This window comes from Macrotis lagotis, chromosome 8 (genome assembly GCF_037893015.1).
Source record: "Macrotis lagotis isolate mMagLag1 chromosome 8, bilby.v1.9.chrom.fasta, whole genome shotgun sequence".
Classification (NCBI taxonomy): Eukaryota; Metazoa; Chordata; class Mammalia; order Peramelemorphia; family Peramelidae; genus Macrotis; species Macrotis lagotis.
This window is the reverse complement of record NC_133665.1, coordinates 131,722,353-131,747,461: the sequence shown is the minus strand read 5'-3', so window position 1 is coordinate 131,747,461 and position 25,109 is coordinate 131,722,353. Positions and strand designations below refer to the sequence as shown.

The 25,109-nt window shown below is 37.7% G+C and overlaps 1 protein-coding gene across 1 annotated transcript in view; it reads right to left on the bottom strand.

The window, feature by feature from the left end:
- The window catches only part of LOC141496155 (nuclear pore membrane glycoprotein 210-like), a 37,866-nt gene that overhangs the window by 5,775 nt on the left and 6,982 nt on the right, over positions 1-25,109 (bottom strand). Inside the window, exons 5-13 of the mRNA XM_074198376.1 lie at positions 21,570-21,661; positions 18,450-18,624; positions 13,867-14,042; positions 12,396-12,616; positions 11,928-12,064; positions 10,702-10,825; positions 7,576-7,722; positions 5,747-5,997; positions 525-741 (exon numbers count right to left, since the gene is read on the bottom strand). Of these exons, the coding sequence (XP_074054477.1) occupies positions 525-741; positions 5,747-5,997; positions 7,576-7,722; positions 10,702-10,825; positions 11,928-12,064; positions 12,396-12,616; positions 13,867-14,042; positions 18,450-18,624; positions 21,570-21,607 (1,486 nt within the window). The 5' untranslated portion in view covers positions 21,608-21,661. The remainder of the gene's footprint in view (positions 1-524; positions 742-5,746; positions 5,998-7,575; positions 7,723-10,701; positions 10,826-11,927; positions 12,065-12,395; positions 12,617-13,866; positions 14,043-18,449; positions 18,625-21,569; positions 21,662-25,109) is intronic.

Sequence of the window (25,109 nt, the reverse complement as noted above, 5' to 3'; positions counted from 1 at the left end):
ACAAGCCTTCTTTCCCTGCCCTGGGCTCACAACTATCTCCTTTGGGTAAACGTGCCTCATTTGAATCCCTTGATTTGTTCAGATTACAAATGGGAAGCCATGTGCGCTCTGAATGTGCCTGTCAGTGATATAGCTGAGGATAGATGGAACTGCCACTGAGGCTGTCACCACAGTCTAGAAATGCAAAGCTATTTTGAAAACCTGAAGTCCTGGGTTAGATTCATGAAAAATTAAGCCATAGTAGGGAAAAATTGGCACCTTTGGGCAACCACAACTGGCTGAAAAAGGAAAGAAATCTTTAGTGAGGAAGAAAGCAATTCCTTTTTTTTTTTGCACTGGGGGAAGGAAGGGACATTGTACCTGGCATCCTCCTATCTCAGACTAATCTAACTGACTTCTAAATCAAAATTATTCCTGAAAATCTTTAAGCTTCACCTCCCTTCCCCTCAATCACCACCTTTATGCAATATAAATTAAGCAACTATCTAGTCTCCAAGGGTCACAAAGTTATGGAATGCACTTACGCTGGCCAGGGCCTCGCCTATCAGTCATATAGACCATGGTGACTGGGAGAGTGATGGATTGGTCCGTCATGGGGCTGGAAATAGTCAGTGTGGTAGATGAGGATCGTTGGCTGAGGACCATTGGATCAGAGATGCTGATGGTGTAGGTGACAAAGCTGGGCAATCCATATGATTTCTCCTTCACAAAAGCAACTACGGCTGGTGATCCAGATTTTATCTAGGAAAAGAAAAGCTTTTCTTGGGGAAAAACATATATCTTGAAAGGCATAAAATGGCGACCTGATATTCCAGGTTGAGGTTTTGTTAAGTTACACTTGTTTGGTGAAGATAATCAGATGCTTGTATTTTTTCCATCCAATAAAAAGTTCAGGATACTTCTTATCATCACCATTTTAATTAATAACAATACTAACATATAGAAATGACAAGTATGGCACAAGAAATAGTTAGCTGGGCTCAGAGTAAGAATGATACAGATTCAAACTGCAACTGAAACATATTGGGCCAGGTAAGCCTGGTCAACTTCCATTAGCTCTCAGAACCCCAGCTTAATTATCTTAAGAGAGAAATGTTACACTGAAGGAGGTAGAATTCAGAAACAAAATACTGGGGGAATACAGATAAAGGGGGGGAAGGGGAAAATAGAGACAGAGGGAAGATAGCATGGAGGGCAATAAAGAATTAGTAATCATAACTTTGAATGTGAATGGGATGAACTCTCCCTTAAAACTTAAGTGAATAGCAGAGTGGATTAAAAAACCAGACTCCTACAATCTGCTGCTTACAAGAAATTCATTTGAAACAGAGAAATACATATAGAGTAAAGGTAAAAGGTTGGAGCAAAAATATATTTTGCTTCAGCTGAAGTGAAAAAAAAGCAGGGGTAGCAATCCTTATTCTCAGACAAAGCAACTGCAAAATAAGATAGCTTTAAAAGAGATAAGGAAGGAAACTTTATCCTCCTAAAAGGTACCATGGACAATAGTTATTTCAATACTGAATATATATGCACCCAATGGAATAGCATCCAAATTCTTAGAGGAGAAGCTGAAAGATCTACAGGAAGACAAAGACAGCAAAACTCTACTAGTGGGAAACCTCAACCTCCCGCTCTCAGATCTAGATAAATCAAATCATAAAATAAACAAGAAAGAAATTAAGGAGGTAAACACATTGCTAGGAAAAACTAGATATGGTAGACTTATGGAGGAAATTGAATGGGGATAGAAAGCAATATACCTTTTTCTCTGCAGTACATGAAATTTATGCAGAAATTGACCATATACCAGGGCATAAAAACCTAATGATCAACTGCAGAAAGGCAGAAACAGTGAATACATCTTTCTCAGATCACAATGCAATAAGTCATATGCAATATTGGGCCAAGGAGATATAGACCCAGAACTAATTGGAAACTGAATAACCTCATTTTAAAGAATGAGTGGACCAATAAACAAATTATTGAAAGAATTAATCATTTTATCCTAGATAATGACAATAATGAAACAACATACCAAAACCTATGGAATTCACTCAAAGTGGCTCTCAGGGGATATATTATATCTTTAAATGCTTACATGAATAAATTAGAGAAAGAGGAAATCAATGAACTAAATATGCAACTAAAAAAATTAGAGAAAGAACAAATTAAAAATCCCCAATTAAATACCAAATTAGAAATTCTAAAAATTAAAGGAGAAATTAATAAAATCAAAAGCAAAAAACTATTGAATTAATAAATAAAACCAAAAGTTGGTTTTATGAAAAAATCAATAAAATTGATAAATTTCTGGTCAATTTGATTAAAAAAAAGAAAACCAAATTGCTAGTATCATAAATGAAAAAGGTGAACTTACCACCAATGAGGAGGAAATTAAAGTAATAATTTGAAATTATTTTGCCCAACTCTATGCCAACAAATTTGACAATCTAAGTGAAATGGATGAATATTTACAAAAATATGTTGCCCAGGTTAAATGAAGAGATTAAATACCTAAACAACCCTATCTCAGAAAAAGAAATTAAACAAGAGAGAAGTGTTAAACAGAAGACAGCAAGCTGAATGCATTCAGAAAAACTCCAAAGTACAATTCAAGCTAGACTGATAGGCAACTGGGAAATATCCAGTAAAATAAAGAAAAATACAACAGAAGATAGATAATGTTAATATGTGGTTTTCTGGGACAACATGGGCCAGTAGGGATTTTTCGAGAGTTTCTATTTGAGTTTAACTTCACTATGCTAAAACTGAAACTGTAGAGAAGGAGCTAATCTTTATTTATGCAGGAAGTTCTTCCTGAGGAGAACCTTACCTATAACATCAAAAGACCAGGCTAAACTGACTCCTCAAATCAACAACAATATCAATAGTTATAGCAGGTATTGATTAATGCTTTCGCCATTTATAAAATCTGTTTCCTCCCAAAATTGCTAAGATGCATGAATGAAATGTATTAAATGTTTGTTTTCTATCAGATAAAAGAAAATCTGTCTGTCCTCTGGGAGGCTGACTTCTAAGGAGATGAACTATACATTCTTTTAGGGAGTGGTGGCCAGGGAAAGACTTCACCAAGATGGAGGGTAATGAGGAAAAAAAAAGTCCAGAGACCTAAAGGGTCTTACCTATTGTAATCCAGTGAATAAGGAAACAGATGTGGGCCTTCCACCCAGCTTTTTTGACTTCCACATTCAAAATTCTTCCCCTCTATCACCTGATATACCATAACCCTTCCTCCCCCACAGTTAATTAACAAGTTATTGTTACAGTATTTTTACACATATGATCCCATTTTATCCTTAAAACAAACCCTGAGGAAAAGTAGACAGGGGAAGGATTTTCCAACTTTGCCCAGAGTGCCTGTCATATCACATGTCAAGTGGATGGATAGATGGATAGAGTTGCCATTAGAACACAGGTCTCCTGACTTCTTCCAGGGTTTTTTTTTTTGGATCCCATGCTTAAGAATCACTTTGATTGGAAGACGTTTCTCAATGTAAAGAATATGTCAGACTTAGTGATAGGGATAAACTTGTGTGTGTGTGTGTGTGTGTGTGTGTGTGTGTGTGTGTGTGTGTGTGTGTGTTTTGGGGAGGAGTGTAGTGTTGTCAATTTTTATTGTTTGTATTCAGATATTTTTCTCCTAGGCAATCTTATTATGGTCTAATATAATAAAGAACTATTTTAAACAAGACAAAATTTATATGAACTCCCCCAGAATAATTCCTTCAAGAAAATTCATTTAGTCATTCAATGTTTCTTAACTATCTACTGTATGTCCAGCATTGCAAACTGTGTTCCTTTTCTTTTCTTTCTTTTTTATCCCCGGCAAGACAATGGGATTAAGTGACTTGCCCAAGGTCACATAGTTAGGGTAATTGTCAAGTATCTGAGGTCACATTTGAACTCAGGTTCTCTTGACTTCAGGACCAGTGTTCTATCCACTGTGCCACTTAGCTGCCTCAACTGTGTTCCTTTTTTTTTTTTTAAGGTTTTTGCAAGGCAAATGGGGTTAAGTAGCTTGCCCAAGGCCACACAGCTAGGTAATTATTAAGTGTCTGATAACAGATTTGAACCTAGGTACTCCTGACTCCAGGGCCGGTGCTTTATCCACTGCACCACCAAGTTGCCCTACTGTGTTCCTTTTCGTGAGAGAGACTCATACTTGGGATGATTGCAAACTACAGCAGGGGGATAAATTGTTCAAGGAGATCAACCTCTATAATACATGTGGTGGGGGAAAGGATCCAGATCACTAAAATCAGGGATGCTTGAAATATTAAGCATCACATACCTCACAGGGATTAAATGAGATAATGTGTCTAAAGTCTTCTGCATTAATTAGTGGTCCCTGGATAGAAAAATCTTCTTTGATCAAGGCATCCCTTATCTTAAGCAATCTGGATGAGAAGAGAAATGATCTGCATACTTATGTAGGGTGATCCGTGGAATAGGCAGGTCTACTGTCTTCCCTTCCAGATTGGGGTGTATGTGTGAGGAGGGTGGGGTATGCGGTATGCAGTGTAGGGTGTATGTGTGTGGTGTGGTATGCAGTATGCAGTATGCAGTGTGTGTGTGTGTGTGTGTGTGTGTGTGTGGAGTGGGATACCGCTTTATCCAGCAAAGACCTGGTTCTTCCCCTTTAGCCCTACCTCCAAACCTCGAACACAGAACCAAAAAAAAAAAAAAAAAAAATTGAGAAAATAAAAAGATTTAAAAGACTAACTACTAAGAACCATTTAAGGAAATACTTTATCTTGTTATTAGATGTGAGCAAATGCTCGTTCCCTTCTCTTCCCCGTGTGGCTATGGGTAAGTCACTTTATCTTGATGAACCTCCCACTGTGAAATAAGGATAAATAGTGCTGATGCTATAACAACCTCTTGGGAGCTGCTATGAGGAAAGTCCTTTCCAAACAATAAAGCACTACATAATTCATATAAGTATGCATGCATATGTACATGTTACATATGACATGCATATGCATGTACCAATCATAATAATAATGACATTCAAGAATACTACAACATGCCTCTTTTCCTTCCTTTGTGTCTATGCAGAGTCTTTTGGTGGTTTATTGAGTAGCTACTCAAGAAATTCAATAAATTGACTATTACAAAGGTTCTTCTTAGCATATTTTGAAAAATTTGGTCTCAGAACAATCTGTACAGATTTGCATATTCCAAAAATAACTGAACAAGTTATGATATGTAATTGTAATGTCACATTATTTTGTGCTAAAAGTTAGACTGGATGTGAAGAATTTAAAGAAATAGAAGATTTGTATGACTTGATGCAGAGAAAAGAAAGCAATTCCCAAAAAACAATTATCCACCATGACTATATAAGTGAAGACAATGCTGGTGCAAACAAAATTCAGGCCATATGTAATGGGGAATATTGATCCAGATCAGTAAAGCATATATAATTCTGTTCAGCTGAGAAATGGTAAAGTAGAAAAACAGTTCCATGTACTGTCATGTCAGTTGCAAATACTCTATTATGTATTTTTGATCAACTTTTTATGGGAAGATATGGGGAGATGTCTTTTATTATAAATTATACATCAAAAATTTCACAACAGACATATGTAAAAATCAAGTGTGGGATTTTGATTGACATTAATTAAATATTCTAAAATTCCCTACACTTGCCTAAAATTAGAAATTCACTCTTAAAAACAAAAGAAAACAAAAGAACAGCAGAAAACCAAAACCCACTCACCTCAAGATTCTCAAGAATCTCCATGGCTCCAAATATTTTGACCTCTGAGCTCATATAGTGGTTACTTAAGATGATTTCTGTTTGGTCAGCATAAAGTCCAGGGTTGAAGGGTACTTCAGCACTGATCTGTTCTCCAGAGAAATGGCTGTCTTGGAGTGAAGCTGTCACCATAAGAGCTGTCTTCCTCATGCTGAGGTGTTTGAGCTGCTTGTCAGTCAGCCTGTGCATCATGATGGAACAGGTGTACTGGCCTGGAGCAATGAGAGTTTCAGACCTTATATGCAGCACACGCTAAATGGTTAGACACACCAGGTTTGAATCCCTGGCACCTTCAGTGGTGATAAGTCTTGTCATCTATTGCAGCATTTCTGACTGGTTAAGTGATTCTAGGCAACTCTCTAAGAGAATGTCAAATGGCTTTGGTAGATGGAAGTTTTCTCACATGGTAATTCTCTAGACTGAGAAAACACAGATCCAATCCTTCTCCCTCTCCTATGATGACATTTTTGATCAGCACAGTTCTCTGGCATAGACAGGAGCTGGTGCTTAATAAATGCTTGTTTACTGACTGGCTGCTATCTTGTCATCATGCCCAATTAATCACCAATTCCCAGCATTCCTACCTCCATTTATATCCACTCCTTTATTTCCACTGCATCCTATCAGGACTCAAAACCTTGAGTCCCTTACCTCTCAGACAGGAGGTAGATAGGACATTTCATCATTATCCTCTGCTGGGATAAAATGTTACACATACACTCTGGCCAAAAGGAATCTACACCCTGTTCTATGAGTACATGCTATCTTCATGTTTTTGACCATCTAGACTGTTTCCCAGTCTCTACTTAATGAAAGTCTACCTGTTTTATAAAGCCTAGATCAGATGCCACTTTACCTAGGATATCCTCTCTCTAATCCATTCAAATTGGAAATGATCTCTGCATCTCGAGAACACTTTTTGCACTTGTATTTGGATTCACTAATTATCTGTATAATTGTCTTAGTACCTTTCCCGGATTTTAATTCTCCTTGAGGATCCAGAGTATGTCGTAGACATCTGTATCACCCTTAAGGCTCAGCACAAAGTAGCCACTTAATAATTTCTGAATTAATTCATTTAGTGCCATGATATTTGATGGGTAGCTTACTGTCTGCCAGACTTGATGTTAGCTGCTGGGTAAATATGATAAAGTCCTTGGCAATCAGGAAAACCACTGAGAAATAAAAGTTTATGTCAAAATGACTTCTGTCCAGTTGCCAGTGTTGTTAAAGATCTGTATCTTCTGCCAGCTGAGGCACAGTGATGGAAGGGAGAAGCAGCCAGCTGCCAGGTACATTTCCATACCTAGACTTTCTAGGAGCTAGACCCTGACCTTGCTGAGTTCTCAGAGTTTGCTTGTGACTCAGCAAGAGTCAACTTTTTCCTTACTGGTCATCTAGGATTCAGATGTCACTAGGCAGATCCCAGATCTTCTCTAAGCAAGCTGGTAGCATTTATGCAATGTCTGCTGCCACTAGGTACCCCTCTAAACCAAGGTATTTTGGAGAATCACAGCAAGAGTTCTCAGACTAATTCCTCAGAATCACCACAATAGCAATGCTAAAGATGACAGAGTATCAGACATTTTAAGAAAAATAAATTCCCTATGGCAGCAGCACTGAGCCATGAACCCAAGTGCCAACATGAATTTCCTCAGGTTGAATTATCAGAAATATAGACCTATTTGGGTAGATGGTTTCTGTGAACAAGAAGTCCCATGTCTTGATATTTCCTCAAATTATAACTACTGCCAGTGACAATGTCAATGTTCAGAGTTTGGCAAGTTTACCTAGAGATGCATCAAATCCAGGTTCTGTAGTGAAAATGTCATATGCTGGAAAATCGAATACTTCCTGGTTGAACTGGAGCTGACAGCTGATGAGGGTTTCAGGGTGAAGTTCAACAATGGTTTCCACCTGGACTGGTGAGCATTCTCCTAGAGACAACAAGTTGGAGTATGAGAAGGAGACAAGAATAGCTCTGATGCTGGCAGTCTCCCTCCATGCATTCTCAGACTTGTGGGCTAACTCTTTCTTTATCTACATCCACTTCTCCCCATTCCAAGCTCATACTGTTTTCTAGATAAGGACAGGATAGGACCTCAGGTCTCCTAATGTAGATCAGCACTTTTTTTACATTTTAAAGTAGCAATCCTAACTTTTTGGTCTCAGACCCCTTTTATTTTCAGTTCCAGACTCTTTCTTCCCCTTCTCACCCTCCTTCACCCTTTGAAAGGCAAGAAACAATATCTACTACAAAAAGAAGTCATGAAAATAAATTTCCACATTAGCCATGTTCTAGAAAAAAAAGAAAAATATGCTTCAATCTGCACTTTGAGTTCCTCAGTCTTTCCTCTGAAGGTAGAGAGTATTTTTTTTTTATCATGTATCCTTTGGAATTGTGGAAGGTCAGTGTATTGATCAGAGTTATTATATCTTTTACAATTGATTAATTTTACAGAAATGCTCTTACTATAAACTCTTTAAACCTTTAAACTCTTAAAAATTACAGAGAACTCCAAAGAGATTTTGTTCATGTAAGCTATAATCAGTCATTTATTGTATTAGAATATTTTAGTAATATTTTGAAAATAATTTTGATCTCTCAGACTTCCTGAAAGGATCTCAGGACCACACACTTTGAGAATCACTGCCTAAGAGTCTTAGAAAGTTGCCTAAGCCCCATGTGGTTAAGTGACAGGGCCAGGGGCACACAGCTAGTATGTGACAAAGATGTTTTTTTTTTCTGGCTCCAAGGCCAATTGGCTCTATAGCTACTACATTCTCTTGTCTCCAAATGTTTTCTAAGCAAGTCTTATTTTTTAGAATTCATTTATTTATTTATTTTGAATTTTACAATTTTTCCCCCATTCTTGCTTCCCTCTCCCCACCCCCACAGCAGGCAATCTGTTAGTCTTTACATTGTTTCCATGGTATAGACTGATCAAAGTTGAATGTGATGAGAGAGAAATCATATCCTTAAGGAAAAAAAATAAAGTATAAGAGATAGAAAAATTATATAATAAGGTAACTTTTTAAAAAATTAAAGGTAATAGTCTTTGGTCTCTGTTCAAACTCCACAATTCTTTCTCTGGATACAGATGGTATTCTCCATTGCAGATATTCTAAAATTGTCCCGGATTGTTGCACTGATGGAATGAGCGAGTCCATCAAGGTTGATCATCACCCCCATGTTGCTGTTAGGGTGTACAATGTTCTTCTAGTTCTGGTCATCTCACTCAGCATCAGTTCATGCAAATCCCTCCAGGATTCCCTGAATTCCCATCCCTCCTGGTTTCTAATAGAACAATAGTGTTCCATCACATACATATACTACAGTTTATTAAGCCATTCCCCAATTAATAGACATTCCCTCAATTTCCAATTCTTTGCCACTACAAACAGGGCTGCTATGAATATTTTTGTACAAGTGATGTTTTTACCCTTTTTATAATCTCTTCAGGGCATAGACCCAGTAGTAGTATTTCTGGATCAAAGGGTATACACTATCACAGCTCTATTAATCAGAAGTTGTGATTCCAAATTTAAGCAAGTCTTATTATAACAAGGGTGAGCAACAGTATTACTGAAAGTTCTATAATGATAGCAGAGTTTATGAAAGGAAGGGATTAAATTGCTGTCAGGTGTGTAGGTCAGACTGAATCACTGATAATTTCAGCATCATTCTAGATCTTGTACCTCATGCATGAGGCTGTTCAATGAGCTCCAGTAATGCATTCTTTTTTTTCTGTCATCCAGAAAGAGGGAGAATTTATTTCTGGACACCAATAGGACAATAGTTCTCCAATAATACACTAAATATCATTTCAACAACAACCAAATGTCATGCACTTATACTATGTTGAAGAAAAAAAAGGCCACAGTGATACAATAAAGTCTGGTTCATTAATCAGAACAAGAATGATGATATTTAATTTTACCAGTTAAGTGACTTTGACAACAGTATTTTTTCCAGTTGTTGTCAAGGTTGGTGATCGGCAAGAGAGAACAGGTTTAGTGGTGGTAGAGTCACTTTAAAAAAAAGTTAATTATAAAAATCAAAAGTTGCTAGAAGCTTGTTGGTTTATTTCCAGAACCATCTATTGCAAGAAAGAGCTTTCCTTTAGCAGCTGTGAGATTGAAATGCATCTTTTGTTCAAAAGTGACAAATTTCATCCTATCCACTTGGTATACAAATATCCTGCCAAGTTTCCACATGAAACATAATATCCAATTAATCCAAAAAGGAGAACCAAAGCTAGCAGAAAGTTAGATGAATTCTCCAAGTTCTCTCTCTCATTCTCTTTGTCAATAGGGTCAGGAGATATCTGAGTTCTGCCTCTTGGGGTCTGGAGTCTCAGTTTTCTCATTTGAAAACAACTGATAAAAACCCTCCCATTACAAGGTTCATCAAATCACAAATTCAGGGCTGGAAGAAACCTTAGATAAGAAGTCCATCAAATCCAACAGCTAATAAGACTGAGACATCAAGAGATCAAGTAATCTTCACAGAGTCAAACAACTTTTAAATATCTAAATCAAAATTTTAACCCAGGTTTTCTAGACCATTCCAAATACAGGGTCCTATATACTATACAATGATGCCATTCAATCTTAACACATCTGAGCTGCAATCAAGTATGAGTTATGAGTATTCTAATTATTAATGATAATACTAAAACATGAATTCCTAGAAAATCACAACTATCCACCACTTTAATAGAACTTTATGGAATCCATCACTTTACTAACTGTGTGACCATATCCAAGATGCTTCTCTCTAAGCCTCAATTTTCTCCCCCCGAAATGGGGATAGCATGACTTGCATTATACAACTCTCAGGGTTATTGCAAGAAAAATGCTATATAAACATGATGGCACCACATAGAAATGTTATTCATTAGCATGAGCATTACCTCTCAGATTGGTGGTTCTTTCTCCAGTTACAACTATTACTTTGGAAGCAGTGATACCTTGAAAGTTGGTTGGGATGCCGCTGACATAGGTGGCCACAATCCTTTGAGGGGTACTAATCCAGACCTGGAGAATAAACCAAAAAAGCAAAGACCTCAACACCAAGCCACACAATTGACTACTGCAAAATCCACCTTGCCCTCTGAAGGCCACGTCAAACAAGCAGAAATTAAAGCAGGACAACTTTCTGTAAGGTGGAAATTGATTTTCACCAGGAATCATGGGTCTCCTAGTTTCTCATAAAAGTGATGTTTATTCAGTTTGGTAAATTGGTTTTCAACAAAGGGAAGAAAAGATCATCTTATTTTATTACCATTATTACCATAATTTGAAATAAGACAGAGCGTTCATGAAGTATGCAAAAGGCTGCATCCCCAAAACAGAGTGGGCCCTGTTACTTCTAAAGACAGATCACAAATATTTCAAAACAACAGTGTCATCCCTTTGGTTGCTATTAATAAGGACCTGAACTGAGTAGAGGTCAATTTGTGGGGCTGTTTTCCCAAAAAAGCATCTGAATTATTTTAGATCTTCCATGCAAACACTGGCAATTCTTTCACACAATCACAGCTCTATTAATCAGAAGTTGTTCAGCACCTGAATTTCTTATGCTGCAGAAAGGGAATTAAGTTGCTGTCTCACGGAAGCCAAGCTAAATATGCAAACTATTAGGTTAAACTTTCTTATTTAATACAGCACACGCTCACTATAAAAATGAGATGCATCTGGATACAGACCAGGCACTTTCCATTGATTCATTCTGGTTTGCAGATAAATAGTAAGGAAAGAGAAAATGACTTTGTTCACCTCTTGGAAGATTCAGAAGGTGACTTACAAGAGAAGTTTTTGCATCGGGAGAATATCTTGAATATCCTACCCCCAGCCCCTCCTAGCCCTTGATGGCTTCTCAGCAGATTTCCAACAGCAGTGATTCTAGGTTGGTTTGTGACTTGGCAGCAATAATCTATCAATTTTTGATTTCCAGCTCCACTACCAAAATCTTTAGATGGCAAGCTCATTTTAAAATGGAAGAACCTTCAACAGAATTTGACTTTCAATCTTTCTTCAGTCCATCTTTTCCCTTCTCTACATCCACCTGCAATAATTTGAGGTAAAAATACTACAAGGTGGAAAGGCAGATCTGGGAGCCCCTATCTCAGAGCCTTACCTCCTTATATGTTTTGAGAAGACCAGCAATTTCATAATAAAGAGTCACAGCTCCAGAGTCTCTGGCCACGGCCACACCAGTCTTGGGGTCAACTTGGAGAATATTGTTGGCTGAAGAGCTCCATGTTCCTGAGAGACCTGGGAAGGAGATCTCTCTTTGTTAGAGGCTTTAGGTGCCTTTCTTCTGGCCTAGCCCCACTGAAAACTCTGGAACATTTCTTAAATGTGAAATTCATGTCAACCCCACCACGCTACAAAGGAGGAAACTGAAACCCAGGTGAGTGATTTGCCCAACATCACATGAGTAAGAACTATTAGAAGTGAGATTTGAACCTAGTCCCCTCACTCCAGTTAGTGAATTTTCCCCTATATTATGCTGCTTCCCAATCCTCACAGTTACTAAGTAGTAGAAACATTCACCAAGTCAGAAATGAGAATTTGTAACAGAGGTATCTTGGGTAAGCCTTACCATCTGGGCTTATCAGGACAGTGCTCAAACAAAGGACATCGCCTACTACCACAGTCTCAGTTAGTTCTGGAGAGATGACCTGCTGGACAGGCAGAGGTACATAATCTGAGAGGCCAGTATGCTCCATGTCCCATACAGCAAGCAGAGTCAGTCCAACATTGACGGTGCGGATGATGCAGGTGTTATTGGTTGTTCCCTTTCCAATCTGGACGAAGTCATCTCTGCATAATGGAGGGGAGGAAAAAGTGTTTTCAAGTATGGCAGCAATACCTACAAGAAATCCTGATATATTAGACTATATCCAAAGAAAGATATTCCAGCTGATCCCTTTTGGGGGGGGGATAATTAGTTAATTGGATTATTTAATTAAAAAAGTAGGGATTTTTTAGCCTGTTCCTAACTGAGGTATGATAGACTCTAATAAAGAATACAACTGAAGAAACAGAACCCCAGGTTCTAAACCTGGATTCACCATTATTTTATTTCAGCTATAGATTTTTATGTCAATGTTCTAAGAACATTGACTAAACCATCTATGAAATAGACCTGAAAAGAGGCCAGATTGTCTGAACTGATATGATACCTAAAGGACCCTATATGTCCAAAGGGTTAGCTGAAGTCTGAGATGGTTTAGATAACTCCCTATCACTTATCTTCTAATTCTGACCCTAAGAATTAAATTATCTCCAGAGAAGAATTATAGGATATACAGCTAAGAAATCATTTTTGTTGTTGCTGCATTTACAATAAGGGACTGCACTGAAAATGTATTTAGTTAAAACCCGAAATCTATCCCTTGTATTCCAGTCTGAATTTATCTAATGAAATAGCTCCATTAAAAACTCCTAGTTTTGCTCTCATGATAAATTCAATGACAACAAGGCTGACACATCATACTGGTCTGCAGCTCAAGTTGGAAACTCTGAATAATGTCTGAAAGCAATCTGTTTCTTCAGACGCTCACAGCTTGTGCCCTCTCCTCTTCATCATCAGGGTTTTCTTTTTTTCCACCACATTATGTTCACCACATTAATCATTTTAGAGTCACAAAATTGTACACCTAAAAGAAGCCTCAGAGCATATCAAGTTCAAGGCTGATCTGGAAGATATATCTCTCCACCATATCTCTGGGAAGCAGGCATCAGACCCTGCTTGCAGACAGACAACCAGGAGTGCCATAGGGTCCCGAGTCAGGAAAATCTGAATTTAATTGGAACTTCAAAGATTTACTAGCTGCACGACCCTGGGCAAGTCACTTAATTCCTGTGTGCCTCAATTTCCTCATCTGTAAAATGGGGTTAATAATAGCACCCATCTTCCAGAGTCATTGTGAGATTCAGATGAGATAATAATTGAAAAGTGACTGTTCTTGAACACTCTTAAATTCCTCAAACTATTAATATAGATGGTTAGGAGGACCCTTCAAAGCTTCCATTACTCTTCTGGCTTGGTTAAGTGATTCCCTGGCTACCTGTTAGTTGCAAAGTTGAGGACGGAGTTATGTGCATGGAAAGTCTCCCCCGAATTGTCATGAAAATGCACGGTGAAGGTCAAGGTCATTCCCAAAGGCAGAGCTGTCAAAATCTCCTTATTCTGTGTATGCAGGACAGGGCTCACGGAAATCCTCAGGTATGAAACAGGAGACACCTAAAGGGCATTGTCCAAAAGGGAAAATAGGGCATGGTTAAAGCTGTGTATTTGACCTTCCCTGAGCACATTTAAGACAAACTGGAATCCTATAGTGAAGTACATTCTGCTTAATATGGAATAGGATAGATTATATAAATGTATATGACATGATGATATAGTATGCATATTCATATAATTTCTTCATATATAGAAGAAGATGGTCCTATTGCTGCTAGGGAGATGACATTTTTGGGATGGTATCATTTCCTTGACTTTGGTAAAATAGCAACTGACCTTCCCTTGAAGTCATGACAAAAAGAAAAGATGAGAGACACTGTCTTATTCCCTATATGATCTTAATAAAGCTTACTGACTCCTTTAGGTTTCAAACACAAAGGTCTAGACAAAACTCTAAGATGGATCCCAGTTTATAATGTTTTCTTATACAAAAATCAGGATAAACAAAACTACTAAATACAAGGCAATTATCCACATTTCAGGCGAATCTACAGGGATTCTAAAATAGGTCTTCCATGGCATCTGAAAATATGATTTTTGATGGAAAGAAATTGGAACTCTTCAATATGCAGAACTCTCCAAACTGTATATTTTTGTATAGGAAAAGAAGATTAATGTTAGGAAGAGAGAAGGGTCCTTGACTTTATGAGGTCTAAACAAGGATTCCAGGATCTAAGAGCTTACCACCAACTCACTGAATAACCTCAAGCAAGTTTCCTATGGTTCTGAAGACTGAGTTTCTTCCTTTGTGAAATGGATAGGCTGGATTAGCAAATCTACTGCTAATTTCAGCTCTATAATTAAAGTTAACCCATACCTACAGCTCTTTGAAGACAAATGAATACTTAATCAGTTCTGACCTGGATAAAAACTGGAAAGGGTGGAGTGGGGTGGGGGTGGGGGTTAGTTAGGAGGATAGGCCCTTAAAAGTCAACTCTCTTGAGAGAGGGATCAGTTAATTAATGAAATAGGCCACAAATATTACAGCAAATAGCTCAAAAATAAAATGAGTGTTTTCCCTACTGACCAAGATTCTAGAAAGTGATTAATAAAAAATAAGAATAAACAACTCTTTTGACATGCAGGGGCAGGGTTTTGAGTTATCTATCTACTTTAGCCTCCACCAGCCTGGAGTTTCCTTATAGAGAGGGATAGAAGGGCCTTAGAGGTCATCTAGAATGAAGTTCCACAGACAGGCTTCAGGAGAGGATGGTCTATGAATTTGTATAGGATGAAATTACATCTTTATTTTTAACCGTAATTCTTTTTCTTTATAATCCTATATGTTGTATTTTATGCATTTAAAAGCATTATTCTGAGAATTATGATTCCATAAGCTTCACCAGACTGACAAAGTAGAACATAACACAAAAAAAGATTTAGAAACCAAATCTCTAACAACTTTCTCATTTTACATGGAAGAGAAAAGAGGCCCAGAGAGTTGACAGTTTGCCTAGTCAGATAACCAGTAACTGTTGGAGGCAAGATTCAAATCCATAACTAGCAATTCATATTGGTAATTTAGTAACTCACAGCTATTAATTGTGGGAGGCAAGATTCAAACTCATATCTCCTGTTTCTCAGTTAATGGTGTGATTTGCTCCATGTTACACTGCTATTAAATAGTAGAGTCTGAATCAAAATCTATTTCCTTTGACTCTGAGTCTGGGGCTCTGTTTCTTTTCTAGACCCTGGAAGCCCCATCTTCTCTTTTGATTATCTCTCCTCTGAAGCACTCTGTTTGTACATCTCTTCTGACACCTACTATTCTGTTCTCTGCATACTTGTCTCACTCTCTATCTGAGACTTTTTTGTCAGAACACCATTTCTTAGCACCCAGCACAACAACCTGCTACTAGCAAGAACACAAAAAATATTCATCAACTTTAATCTTAAGACCCTCCCCAACATGGCTCCCTGTTGCCCTTCCCACCTCTTTTCATATTATTCCTTTTCAAGTATAGCATGTTCAGTCAAATTGGGTAGCTAGTCATTCTGCCACCTCTGAGGTCACTGTTAGGACATCTGCAATCCTCTCAGTGAATTCACAGAATCTATGAATATCTTATCAGGCACAGGGGAGACAAATGATAAGAGGAAACCTTTCTTATATGTCCATGAGACCCTAGAACCCCAAGGAAAGATGGCAGAGTCAAGAAAAGGCATCTGTGGACCCTAAAACTGTAATCTGTGGGTCACTGCCCACGAAAGCCCTCACTGGAATATATGGTATATGACATCATCAGGAGAAGAGCCTGGTGAAAGGATGATAAAATGGAAATGAAAAGAGATAAGGCTTTTTGAATGAATCTTGCCTGCTATGTGACTATGGTTCAGCCATTTAATATGTCTGGACCTTGGTTACTTCTTCAATATAATAGGGATTATAATACTTCTCAGGTGTTGTAAGGAAAGAACCTTGTGACAAAAATTTTGTAGAAAAATGAGTTACTATCATGAAAAAAGCAAACATCTGTAGGCCATGGAGAAATGAATTTCTGGTATTAACATTTCTCACTAGCTGTGTGACCTTGGGCAAGCCACTCAATTCCATTGCCTACCAAAAAAGAGAAAGATGATCCTTTGAGAAATTGGGCTCACTCTTTCTGGCACAACAAAATGCTGTTTGAGTGCACAGGATCACAGATCTATACCAGGAAGTCCAAGAAGTTAAATGACTTGTCCAAGGTCATAGCAAAATTAGAACACAATTCAAAGTCTACGGTCTTTTAAACTGAATCAAGCTGTTTAATTGTTCTGAAAAAATATCTTTCCTCTGGGAAAGAGAATATGTATCAATCTTTCCTTTTATCTCCTGATCCATCCAGAATATCTCCAGCATAGAAATATATTTATTTGATTATTAATGTGATAGGCCGCTTGGAGGGTAGAAACTATGTTTGTCTTAGAAACACTTAATGTGTTTCTCTGTCAATGTCCTCCTCTCTCAAATGGAAGTCATTATCAATGCATGAGGCCTTCTCATGTGAACACAAAGAGGTAGGCCTAAAAGTTTCCTCTGATTCTTCTAACTGCTCAAACCTCTCCACAACAGGAATTATATGCAAGAGATAAAACAATATCTTTGTCTCTATGGTTTAGGACACCAAACCAAGAATTCTAAGGAGGGAACAATTCAAGGAACTAGCAGTAAAGACCTCACTTAGCCCCTCCTCCAAAATCCAACATGCAGGTGAAGGGGCTATATGAGCAGACCTAGAGAGTCACAACAGAACTAAACTGTACTATGCCTACTCTTTCCATTACAAAATCAAAAAGCAAAAGCTTGCATAGGCCGCTGGAATAATGGCATGATAGCATTCTGTGCTGCCACAGAATTGGATTAAGACAGGGAGGTGTCTCTCTCCCTCCCTCTCTCTTTCTCCCCGCCACTTGGCACAAACAGTGAGCCTGGTGAAAAATGAATGACCATATGTGGGAGCAGGATGACATAGTTTTGAGCTCCATTCTCCAGGGAAGCTTCCATCAAAGGTGAAGGAATCAGAATGAGAAACAGGAGAACTTTAGGGGAAAAAAAGAGATTGAATTAAGAAAGACTTCAGGAGTAAGGAAACTCTATTAAAAGACCTTGACTATAAATAAACGAATATGAAAGATAGTAATAACAGATGGGAGTATAGTCTCTATATCAGGTAAAAGAGGCCAGATATCCATAAGGAAATATAGTGGGACAAATAAAAATGGCATATCAAAATATTTGATTAAGTAGAAGACCCTATAGATTCTCAGCAGAGAATAGAATTATAGCAGGATATTCCTGAGTCATTTAAAAGAGGAAATAAGAAATGTGAAAACAGAATATATGGCCCACAGAGAAAAAATAACTGATATAATAGAAAAATTCAAATCCATAGTACTAAGTCTCACCTAAGAAACCACAATGAAAATTAGGAATGTTAATACATACAAGTGAAGGACAAAAAAAAAAAATAGTGTTAAAAGATAATATGAACTCCACATAAATAAGAAAGTGCCCTTTAAAAAGTATGTATAGAAACAATATAAAGATCATAGGTTTGTCTCCCAGAAGAACATGAAGCCAAGTTAAAAAACTTTAAGACCATAATTCAAGAAAACTCCAAACTATTTGAACACAGAAAGCAAACTGCCTATTGAAAGATCAGATGATCTTGGGGGAAAAAAATCAATTTTCTACTTATTCTCCAACCGTGTGAAGGAAATGCTTTTAAATCATAAAACACTATAAATGTGAACAAATATTATTATTCATGTTTACCATTCAAGTATGAAATGGGTTTTTCTTTAAAAGTGCAGTCATCTGGTGTATAGAGAGGTTAAATTTCTGGTACTTGCAAGGGGAAAAGATGCGTAAATCCTAAAGATTTTATTATTCCAGAGAGAAGAAAAAAAATCATCTTATCCCACCTTCACAGCGACAATAATTGTCTGGTTTATTCCAAATGGCTCTTGTGAAATCACTTCGATTGTTGATGTCCCAATCAGTGACCCGGAGACCAGGAAGCCTTTTTCATCGATGTACACAACAGGAACCTTTTCTGGTCCATCCAGAATGCGGTAACTCAGAGTTGCAACTCCATCCCTCAAAGAAGTAAAAACAGACTCTCTTAAGGAAGGTATTTACTTTCACAGGAAACTGAAAAGGCAGAAGGGGTAAAATCAGGGAAAAGACTGTGTGGTTGGGATGCTAACAGACTGAATCCAAGGAGCTTTGGTATACAATCTGAGTATCTACTCTACAAATTCTAATTTCAGATTGCTTAGGGGAAATTAAAAAGCCTTATCTTGCCTCAGCCATGTATCAGGACCTACTTGCAGTTAGCTGCGCAGCAGCCTCATCATTCACTGATTGAAAATTTAATTTTGAAAACTAATAGTTATAGGGACAACATACTTTCTCAGAAGTTATTTGGTGAACAGTGTCTAATGGGCATTAATCAGCAAAAAGTAAAAGTTAAAAACTTCCATCAGACACTTGAAGATTGTTTTTATCACTTCAAAATACTTTTAAAGCACTTGCCATCCTGATGGAAAGTCACAATTGGATGCAACTCTCCCTTTCAGGTCTTCTATGGCTATTCCAAATCTGGCCTGTTTGCAAAAGAAAGAATGTATTTTCTGAATTTGATTAAGATGTCTGATCACACATTGGCTTAACTGGTTGTTTACAAGGTACTCCAAACTTTGGTTGCATTTCTTCACCCAAATCGTACTTACTTCCTTGGTCAAGTTCACTAGACTGAACCACCTAGCAGTGCTTTGCTAGTGAGTCAGGATTGTGATTTTTGTAGACATAATGGCCAAGCCTCACTAGTGGCTGTGTAGCTATCAAGCTGGAAGAGATCTTGTAAATCATCTAGTCTAAGACTCTCATTCTGTAGATTAGGGAGCTGAGGCCCAGAGAGGCAAAGTCTCATTCAAGATGACACCGGTAAAGAGGTAAAATTTGAGTTCAGGTACCATCCTTGCCTTTGAAGTTTCTGTATGGCCTCCTACTTCCTTTACCAGGTAGAAGCACTCCTCTAACCACTAATGCCTAGAAGCAGAAAGGCAGCAACATAGTATATGGAGTGCTAGACCTGGAGTAAGGAAGATCTGAGTTCAAAACTAGCCACAGCTAATTAGCTGCTACATTACCCTGGGTAAGTCACATCATCTCTTTCCGATTCAATTTTCTTAGCTGTAAAGTGGGAATAATAGCAGTATCTATCTTCCAGGGTTGCTGTGAGGATCAAATGAGATAATATTTGTAAAGAGCTTTGGAAAACTTAAAATTTTCATAAAGTTATTTTGTCAGAATTCTCTGTTCCTACTCTCTTCCTGTATGAAGGAGCCAGTTTGCAGAAGGAAATGACTAGAGTTCTTGGGTTAAAAAAATATCATCTACTTTTCAAGGAAGAGAACATGTAGCAATTCTTAAGATTTCTTTAAACAACCATATTTGAAACAAAGCAATTCGTCCCCAATTAGGTGGGGACAAATTCAACAAACAATTGAATATTGATCCAAGGGAATATTACTGTGCTGTAAAATGATGAGATATTATTCACTCATGCAATGTGAAGGAAGGAGAACTTCATGAGCAATATAGTCAATGATTATACTAATGCAAATGCAAAGAACGTTAAAAAGAAGTCAAACTCTGCATGACTTAAAAGACTCAATTTTTCCAGTAGATAGAGCACCAGCCCTGAAGTCAGGAGTACCTGAATTCAAATCCAGCCTTAGACATTTAATAATTACCTAGCTGTGTAGCCTTGGGCAAGTCACTTAAGCCCATTGTCTTGAAAAGACCAGAAAAAAAATCAATCTTGGTCTCAAAGAAAAGAGAATGAACATTATTCCTCTTCATAGAAGTAGGAAAGCAGGGATGTAGGATATAGCACACTCTGCCAAATATGATCCTTCTGGATTTTGTTTTCAATTAACTTGGGAAGGAGTTTAATGCTAAAGGGTGGGTATTTTATATCCAGAATTGACTGTAATGTAAACACAAAAGACAAAGTAAAACTAAAAAAATTCCCCAATAGCCAGGTTTTTCCCTGGCTCAGTTTATTCATCTATAAAATATAAATAATGATAATAATTTCCCTTCATATCTACTTCATGAGAGGCAGCAGGGCACTATGGACAAAGAACTAGCTTGACAACAATTATTTCATATGACCCTGCACAAAGCATTAACCTCTTGGTTGCCTGGGTAACTCTCAAAAATTATAAACTGCAGAGAAAAGTGTCAATTTGTATTGATAGAGGGGATTTTCTAATCTAGGAGTTATTCTGTATACCTAATTTCAGCTCCAGTCCACCTACTACACATAATTTTGAGGCAAGTACTTTGTAAATTCTAAATTATTATACAAAAGTGAGTAGTTATTTCTTTAACAAATTCATAAAATGAATATCAGTAAGCATGAGGTCAATTATTTTCTTTGAAAAGTTAGAAGCTAGAATACTGCAATGTAGCATTGCATTTTTTTTTTCTTTTTTATGTAGATAAATTTGACTAGGTATGCTTAATGTCTATTTGTTTCAAGAGACAGTGTTATATATGGCAAAAGAACCCTGGGTGGAGGATCAGAGAACCCAGGTTTGAGTTCCCTTTTCATCTTACTAGTACTATAACCTTGAAAAAGATTCTTTAGAAAATTTGCTCATTAAAATAGGTCTGTTCATATGTGCATTATACCTCAAAAAGTTATTAATAAAGATCACATGAGGCATTGTATGTAAAGAATTTGTACTCTAAAGCTCTGTGAAAAGATGTGCTATTCTATAACCTGAGGAGAAGAGAAAAGAGAGAATGAGTTTAAAGAAGTAGGGGTGGGGAAGAAAAAATGAGATGGACTGTGTGAATTTTTTAATGAAACAGCACAGAAAGTCGCATGAAGTATTTCAAATTTTCCACTTTTTAAGAAAACTCAAGCCAGAAAACACACACACACACACACACACACACACACACACACACACACACACACTCATAACCTCTGTGACCTTGTGAAGAACTTCATCTGAGGCATGTACCTGTTTGTCTGAAGCTTTATAAATGAGTTCGGTGACATTAATATTTGTTCGGCTTCTATTTCAGGATTAAGCAGTAGAAGCTTTTCAAATACCTGTGAGAGAGAGAGAGAGAGAGAGAGAGAGAGAGAGAGAGAGAGAGAGAGAGAGAGAATTTTATTACCTTCAGTAACATCTGAGTCACACACATCTGTTTAGATTCCCTCATGGGGTGGGAGCCAAGAAAAGTGAGAGAACAGAAGGCTACAGCAATTGTTGCAAGCTACTTACAACTGAGTCATTACTGAACTTCTCTACAACAAGTAAAATAAACTTTCAGATAGGAAAAAGACATGATGAAAACAACTGGATAAGCCATTTCCATCTGTTCTTATATTAAAATGAAGGTGAGACCAATACTACTTTAAGCAAGGACAAATCTGCTGACAATGCCCATTTGGTATTCCTACCTATAATTCTGTAGCTTTACTTAAAAACATGTCCAAGTGGAAGGTTATGTAGAAAGCCCTGGCAGAATGAGGACTCTAGTGCCATTCCAAATATGCTCCCAAGACCAATACTAAGACCAAGACGATTCTCTGTGTGTGTGTGTGTGTGTGTGCACACGCGCGCGCATGCACGTATCTGTCTCTCCTCTCTATCTCAGTCTTTCTTTTTAAGTTTCATTCCCTTCATGTTAACATCCTGATCCTCACCAACAGCTGCTCAGACTCTGATTTCCTGTTTAATCACTTCATTGCCTTATCTCATCCCCTCCCTATCTTGACACATTTTGACAGTATCTACAAAGATCCAGGGAAGTGGTGAGTCAAGCCACCATGAGATGAATTCAATCAAGCAGATAATAAATCTTAAAACACAGTCCCAAAGCTCTTCTTTATATGTCAGCAGCCTCACCTGGCTACATTCTAACTTAGACTATCTGGGGTCAGTGCTTGTTAAGACCTAGGGACCCAGTTTCTCTCAGTTGGCTCATCACATAGGGGGTACCACTGAGCCAATATGGTTCAATACAACTATGATGGAGAGACTACCATCAGCCAGAAGAGGTGGTATAATGGAAAGATATTAGATTTGGGACTAGAAGTTTCAAATTCTACTACCTATGTGATTTTTGGACAAGTTACCTAGCATTTTTTGGACCCTCAGTTTTCTTTATAAGTAAAACAAAGGAATAGAATTAGATAAGCTCTAATATCCCTTTTTGACTTTAGATCTCTGATCTTAGATAGTTCTGGCACCATTACCTATGATCTATGTGACCTTGGACAAGACAGAGACTTCCTGATCCTCAGTTTTGTCATCTATAAAAAAGACTGTTGTCACTTAGATGAACAGGTATGTTATGAAAATCAAATAAGATAAGTAAAAAGGCTGTTTAGCTGTAAAGAACTCTAAAAATGTCAGTTTATCACAATTAGGTCCCTGGGTATGGTGGCAGGGGGTTGGGGGGGTAGAATATGGGGCCTTCTGTCTCCCTCATGTACTATCTGCCCAAAGCACTTGCCTTTGTCTTGTTTCCTTTTTCAAGGTATCACCCTTCCTGAAGATCTTTCCAATAGACCACAAAGACATCTCAGAACAAGCAAAGGCATCTGCTTCCAGAGACTTTACTCAGAGGTCCATTCTCTTTATCTTAGTATATACAGACCCTGGGTCTTAAGAAGCCAAACTAGGAAAAACAGGGGGAGTCAGTTCCTATGAGTTATTGAGAGCTGACTGTTAAAACAGCAAATGCCACAGATCAGGGATAGATTTATTGTTTTGTTGATTGTCCAGTGATAAAGATAAGAAAGTGATAGAAAAACGTTAACAATACAGATTAAACCTAAGGATGGGTCATCTGAACTTTTTTTTCCCCTGAAGTGCAGAGTTGTTAAACATCTACCAACATATCCCTGGATACAAATAAAGGAAGAGTTCTAGACCCAAAGCTAGGGAGAGTCTGGGTTCTAACCTCAGTTTAGAAACTTGCAACCTGTCTGGAAACAGGCATATTTCATGTCCTTTAGCTTTCTGTCTTTTAGAACAGTGTTGTCTAACTTCTCATAATCCCATTTGGGTTTTTCTTAGCAGAGATACTGGAGTTTGCCATTTCCTTCTCCAGTTCATCTCACAGTTGATGAAACTGTGGCAAATTTAGTTAAGTGAATTGCTAAGGGTCAAACAACTTGTAGATATTTGAGGTCAAATATGAATTCAGGTCCTCCTGACTTCAGACCTTGAACTCTAGCTACTATGCCTAGGCATACTAGGCATTTCTACTAACCTCATAATGTTATTTTGAAGAAAGCACTTTGAAAACTGTTAAGGTAATAAGCATGAATGGAATTTATAAACTGTAAAACTCAAATATAAACTATTTATTGTTGTTACTGTTATCATTCAAGCCCAAGCAACCTATATAGACCTATAAGCAAAGCACTCCAAGGGGGCGTGGAACATTGGAGGGAGTTTCTGACAGAAGTGACAGAATCCATTTTGAGATTTTTTTTACCATTAAAGATTACAAATCAATTTCAACTGTAAATGGTTTTTATATATTGTTACATACAGTTGTTATTCTATAATATCTATGGATATATGTAAATAACCTCTTTTGAATTGCCTAATAACCCTGCAAATACTATGGTGTTTTGACATTGTTCTCATTTTATACATGAGGAGACCAAGGTCCAGAGAAGGTAAAATGCATTATCTAACCTCAAATAAACATCTAATAAAATGTAAGCTTTTTGAAGGGACAGACCATTTTATTTCTGTCTTTGTGTGTCTATGGCGAGGACCAGCAGACAGTAAGTACTTACGAAATGCCTGCTCATTAAGTGGCAGAACCAAAACACAAATCTGGGATTTCAAACTTCAAAGTTCCACATTCTTCCCACTTCTCTGGATGAAGGGTATTTCATAAGCCATTGGACCCACTGTTGACTGACATTAGATGCAGCCAAACTTTTGTTAGGGCCTGAATGGTATGGTCCAAAGTGAGTCATTCAAACTCAATGAGTCTCTTCTTCTTTTTACTGTTATTTACCTATCTATTTCAACAATATCTCTATTCCCAGGGAACAGAGGAACTGGTATCTATTTCTAGTAAAAATCAGTCTTAGGGAATGGGAGATCAAAATGAATCCTTCCCTAGAAATCTCCACTTGCAGCAGAAACCAATATCATTCCTCTTGAAGGGCCACTTCGGTTATGCTTTTTGAAACCTGCTTCTTTCCCTGCTTCAGTGAATATGTGATCTAAAGACCTCAAAATGAGCTGTTTCCATTTCTCTACTCCACTGACCCTGCATGCCAAGTGAAAGAGAGCCAGTTTATAGGAGCCCAAGCAGTGCTTGTTAATAGTCCTATGCCAGGAGATCTGGGCAAATGGCAGGGCTGAAAAGAACAGGGGCGAAGCTGCCCATTAGCCTCAGAAGTCTAGGTACTACAATCCCGAGTTGGCTGGCTGAGAGATACTACTTAGGAACAGTGTTTTTCCTTTTCCTGTTCATTGCTATCATACCCATCATTATCACCACCACTACCAACTTCAGGA